General features: G+C 32.4%; 1 protein-coding gene across 1 annotated transcript in view; it reads right to left on the reverse strand.

Annotated features, from left to right (window-relative positions):
• LOC132739523 (protein disulfide-isomerase A5-like) overlaps positions 1-5,269 on the reverse strand; it is a 32,829-nt gene extending 27,560 nt beyond the window's left edge. The window contains exons 1-2 of the mRNA XM_060727236.1: positions 5,151-5,269; positions 724-844 (exon numbers count right to left, since the gene is read on the reverse strand). Coding sequence (XP_060583219.1) covers positions 724-844; positions 5,151-5,195 — 166 coding nt within the window. The 5' untranslated portion in view covers positions 5,196-5,269. The remainder of the gene's footprint in view (positions 1-723; positions 845-5,150) is intronic.
• Positions 5,270-6,000: the final 731 nt, after the last annotated feature.

Raw genomic sequence — 6,000 nt, forward strand, 5'->3', positions numbered from 1 at the left:
TAATCAGAGCTGTCATTGATTCAGTGCAAATCAAATCAACTATATATCGATATCAGACCACAAATATTGACGATACACCAATATATTGAAAATTACTTACTTTAAGTATTAATTACGTGTAATTCTTTTTATTCTATGTGTATGAATGCTTTTCATACATGTGTCTTTTGTTTTTGTTTATAAATGCCATTTGCCTATTTCTTGTCATCATTGATATAAAATATGCTTCTGCATAATTATGTTTTGGGTGAATTTTCCTAATTCTAGACATTCAATTATTAAGTCAAAATTATTGATTTTCCATAATGTGTATTGATTATTGATTGATTGAAAAATATCAATGGTACATGAATATCATTTCTATCGATGACAGCTGTAGTTTTAATCAGATATTCATTTTATCAAAACACAGAAGCAGAAAGTGCACGTTTTGGCATTTTTTAACAAAAATGTAACATGCCCAAAACTTGTGTCTAAATTTTCAAATAATTTCATCACCCCATTTATCCACAATAATCATATTTATTCTGTAAAATGACAAAAAATGAAGTGTTTCAATGCTTTTTACTCTAATCAGGCTAAAAATTGTGAGTATATTTCTTTATTATACTTTGCAGATATTTCAATTTTAGATGCTTCACTTTATCTATGCAAGAATTTCAAATTTTATGTTACATTTTATCATATATGACTGTATATCTATAAAAACGCAAAAGAAGTTACCTGACTTAGCGAAGGCTACTAAAAGATTGGTTTTTGTCCTCAAGGTTTTCTTGAACTCCTTCAAGTCATCTAGCTCAAGGATGAGTGACTTCCCTTTCTTTGCCCCAGAGGGAATAAAGAGCTGAAAAAATAACATGTCATCTATACTCATTTATAATACACTTCTCCAGGTTACATATAACCTATCAGCTGCTTTTTAGAAATTATTACCCGGACAAACAAAATAGAAAGCTTTTGAAAAATAAAATGAAAACATGTCTGTGAATTATAAATGGACCTATAACCAAAGTAATACTACAAAATATTCTGTTTAAATTTGATTTTCCTGACTGTAACTGTATCCGCATCCAGATATCCTTGGTGAATATCGCACGACCACTGCTGCCATATATAGTGACATTTAAATGACAATTTTCATTTCAGTTAATGTCAGTATATTCATTTGGAATTAATCTTTCACCAGATATTTAATTTTTTTCAAATCATTACTGATTAAATTGTTTAATGCATTAGTTGTAAATTGACGTCTAATACCAATTTATTTGCTATACATTTTTACATTAACTTGTTAAACCTAACATAACATGGAAAATGTAAAATATCAGATTTATGAAGGATAAAAACATGACATAGGTTTTATAGAAGGTCTTACAACTAGTACCGTACACTGAAGACCTTAAGCTAGCGACCATGTTGTCCTAACTATGGTACCTATTTATAAATATACTGTGACATAAAGTGAATGCTGAAGACAGACTCATAGGGAAAGTCCACTAAGAATCGTGCCAGGAATCTTACATGCTTGTATTCATTCATCCAGCATACCATGTAGTATAGCGAAGCATATCCCGATATAATTTGTTGATTAACTATGTATCAACATATGAGCTGCGTCACGACAAAACCAGCATAGTGCGTTTGCTACCAGCATGGATCCAGACCAGCATGGACATCCGCCCAGTCTGATCAGGATCCATGCTGTTTGCTTACCAACTCTGTCACAAGTAGAGAAACTGATAGCGAACAGCATGGATCCTGATCAGACTGCAAGGATGTGCAGGCTGGTCTGGATCCATGCTGGTAGCAAACCCACTATGTTGGTTTTGTTGTGACCCGGCTCATATAAAAAAATATACCAACATAAAGTACCTAATAGTCAGTATACCCACTCAATTTCAAATTTAGGGGTACATGTACCCACTGTCATTGAAAATTGGGTGTTACATTTCAAAATCTGGGGGTACACAGAAGTTTAAACATGTGTTTGTTTGCAAGAACATTTTAGTCAGCATGATGTAACTGAACAGCTGTTTTCACTTAGTATTACTACCTACTAGCACTGACACCTCTCATCATTTAAGGTAGCATTATAACAGCCATTACAATCACTGATCTGATCAACAACACATAAATAGGCATGACATGGTGTGGGTATGTGGGGGTGTTACTTTGCAACATACTGTTTTTGTTAATACTGTTGTTCAACATTTTTTATCACTACATAAGTACTCATACATGTACATTATGCCTGTTCATAATTAAGTTACATGATATGACAGACCTGCTTATAATAATGAAATTATAAGTGATTATGTAAATATATACTCTTGCTCTGATAATACATGTATGTATTTATAATACCTTGTCGTTAGAAACAAAACTTTAAATGATCCAATTTTATATTAATATACTCGTGGTCATACTTATAACAAAAGAATCTATCTATCTATTTCGACAAGTGTCAATTGTTTATATTTTTATTTCATATGACATTTGTAAAGTTCAGGATAGAAGTTAATTGTTCAAAAAATCAAGTGAATCATTTGTGAACTAATGATACTTTTCAACAATTGTAAATATCCAAAATATTTTTTTTTCTATAAACAGTTCAATGTGACGTCAAGACATGGCAAAAATATTTACAAATTTATCAGACTGAGATGTCTTTTTGAAAGCATACATGCAATTGAGACCAGGTAAAGATGGTTCCAAACAATTGGTAGATGGCAATGACATTAGTTGATATGCATATTAGGCTATCTGAACATTCATTCGGACGATTTTACTTTGCGTGCATGTAACCCCTGCTTACAATTTTCATCTGTGCATGTAGAATTTTATGCGTGAATTACGCAATGTATTGCGTGAATGGGCATGCTGTAGTTTCCAATAGGTAAAAAAATTCAGTACTTTGCCTCCATCTCGCCAAAATGTTTGACCATGTGATTATGTTATTGATCTTTACGGGGATAATCTGCAGGATGGTTTAGAAAACAGTAACATGTGCTGCCTTCTAACTTTTTCAAATAACTGTCAACTTCTACATTTATTTGCTATACAATCGGTTGTTAGAAGAGAATTTTAAATTTCCTAAGATTATGCCTGTAGCTAGTAATGAAAAGCAGAACTCCATTTAATATTAGCGACCTTGAAGAGCAGGTCCAAAGCGGGTTTTACAGTATTGTAAGTATCCCCAGAAGTGATGGTTTTGAAAATTTTTGCCGGAAGTAGAGCAAAATTATGGTTCATAAGTTTGCCTGCTCTTCATCGGAGGCGATTTTGGTTCCCAGTCCCATTATATTTGGAGCATGCCAGGAATCAGTATCAGCAGGTTACCTGAACTAGTGTTTACCCAAGCACGCCAGGAAACAGTTCTCTGTTTTCCTTTCTGTTCCCATTCAAATTGACATTTCGGAATCCCTTGCCAATTACCATTTAACCAAATTCGAAGTTTCAGGAACTTGAGTTGCTCTTAGCGTGTTCAAGATCGTTTGATTCAATAATCAGAGACTACGCAAAATTTTGACTGATTCAAGTATTCAGCACATTTAATGATAAGCATCATGTTCATTAAATAGAAAAAATAGAAATAGACGCAGCTCATTTTGAGGCTTTGCCTTATTCATAGCGAGCTCGACGAGCTGGCCCGAAGGGCCTGCTCACAAAGCGAGCTTTACGGTAACGCGAGTACCTGCTAAGTGATGGTTTAGAAAACTTTCGTCCAAAGTACTGTATTGGACACATCGCAACCTTTCGAATTTAAAGATAACGATAAAAACTGAGGAATTCTGACTGAAAACAGATGTGTAGACTGGTCACCCGCGCACGTCTATGGGAACCATAATTGGACAGGGAACCAGAATAACGGAAGCTGTGTATAAAAATGAAAATCGAAGGCGCCATTTTGTTTGAAATCTGATAAATAAAAACAATTTTTTGTCGAATTTTGTTGTGAAAACTATCTAGAATGAAAGAAAATGGTCTAACTAAGAAAATGAATCCGAACACCAATATCTTTTATTCAGTCGTTAACGCTGTACAGACGTTTAAAATATTGTTTACTTGACGTCACAATGTAGCGCCAAACAGCACGTGCAAAACAAACAAATCAAGTACGCTATTTTAATGTCGCAAATGTTTTAAGTTTTACATTTATTTCACTTTAAATAATCTTTATTTCGCTTGAAAATTTATAGAGTGAAATAAAATAAACAAAGTTTTATCAACGTTTTCAAAACTCGTTATTCATTTCACGACAGGGGCGGAGCCATAAATTAACACAGTACGTGTGACGTCACACGCACTCGTTACTGCATTTGAAATAAAAATTAGCGATTATTTCATGCTATTTCACGTTAAAAGTACATCGAGCTCGCTTTAACAGGTCTAGGATTTCATGATATTTATGGACAGTCTGTAAATTTTTGGACGATCCATAATTTTACAGATTTTTTAATCTGTAAATTTACAGACATGAACTAAAAAAATAGTAGAAGTTGCATTAAAATTCAAAACCGCAGGTAAAAATGGATAAGGTAACTTATTACATGAATAAATGTAACAGTATGGTAAGATTCAGAACAATACGATGACTTTCTATTTTCACTTTTAACAAAAATTTCAAAATCATCATACAAAGATGAAACTCAACCCATTACCTTTGTAAATATAAACAATCAATAAAACAACTTGTCTTAAGCTGCGTATTTTAGTTTAAAACTAAAAACAGCAAATTTCACATTGAATATCTGTTAATTTATGGATTGAAAAATCTTTAAAATTCTAGACCATCTATGAATTTACGGACAGTTCGTAATTATCATGAAATCCTAGACCTGTTTAAGGCTTTGCCTTTTTCATATTATTTTTTAGCACCAAGCATCGAAACACGTTGTGCATTATTCCTAATCAACTGTCATTTTCCAGGTTTCATTTTGAAAATAAGGTCCTTTACATGGATATGAGCATACAAATTACAATTGTAAAAATTCTTAGTGAACATCCGTCATACCCCACCCACTTGCAAACAATTTAAAGAGGCTATTTCCGTATCATTAAGAATGCAATAACATGTTAACTGAATTAAAACGAATGCAAACAATTAATCGGTACCATACAAACTATAATTCATTAATGACAATACTTACTATCACTAAAATTGGTACAAAAATTAATGCCTTTAGCCGGTGCATCCTGAAATTCTGCCACGTACATGTAAACTGGTTGCTACAAAAATGACAATTCCGGTACACGTTTCTAAACGAAATATGACTTACCTCCCCTTGACCGTAATCGTCGTAAGGTTATTCTTTATTTTGGATTAATTATCGTCATTATAATATAATATCAGGTCTTTGATTTATTTCTTGCATAATCAATTAAGCATTTGTTATTCTTTATTTTGGATTAATTATCGTCATTATATACAGTAATATCAGGTCTTTGATTTATATCTAAGCATTTATTGTGTCTGTCATAATATAGATTAAACGTTACATTGGAATGGTCCTACTTAACACAGCAAAGTCAGAGACATAGATATTCTATGTCTCTGGCAAAGTCAAGCAAAGTAGTTATAGTTCTATCATTATTTAATATGATTTTAACATTCAGGAAAGAGATATGTTCTTTGAACGTTTATCTAATGCAAAAATGTTTAATTCTTATTGAAATTATTCTTATTTTAATAACGGGAGTTTGTTGAATTTAGCGTACAGTCAAGAAAAGTCTAGCAAAGTCCTTTACTTTTTTTTTAAATTTCTATCATTATTAATTAGTTATCATGATATAGAAATATGTTCTTTACAAGGAAGTAGAGTTTACAAGTGCGCTTCAAATTTTTACATACCGATACATTGTATAAGCCTGGGCTTAGCTTATATTGATTGGTGGGACCAATATTATAGAAAAATTCCGACTCTCTAAATTCAATAAAATATGCATTATGTACTGCTAAAGTTGATGTTGAAACAAAGCAAAGTGATGCAAAAACATGCA

Source organism: Ruditapes philippinarum, unplaced genomic scaffold (assembly GCF_026571515.1).
Source record: "Ruditapes philippinarum isolate M1 unplaced genomic scaffold, ASM2657151v2 ctg2511_1_1_1_1, whole genome shotgun sequence".
NCBI classification, from domain to species: domain Eukaryota; kingdom Metazoa; phylum Mollusca; class Bivalvia; order Venerida; family Veneridae; genus Ruditapes; species Ruditapes philippinarum.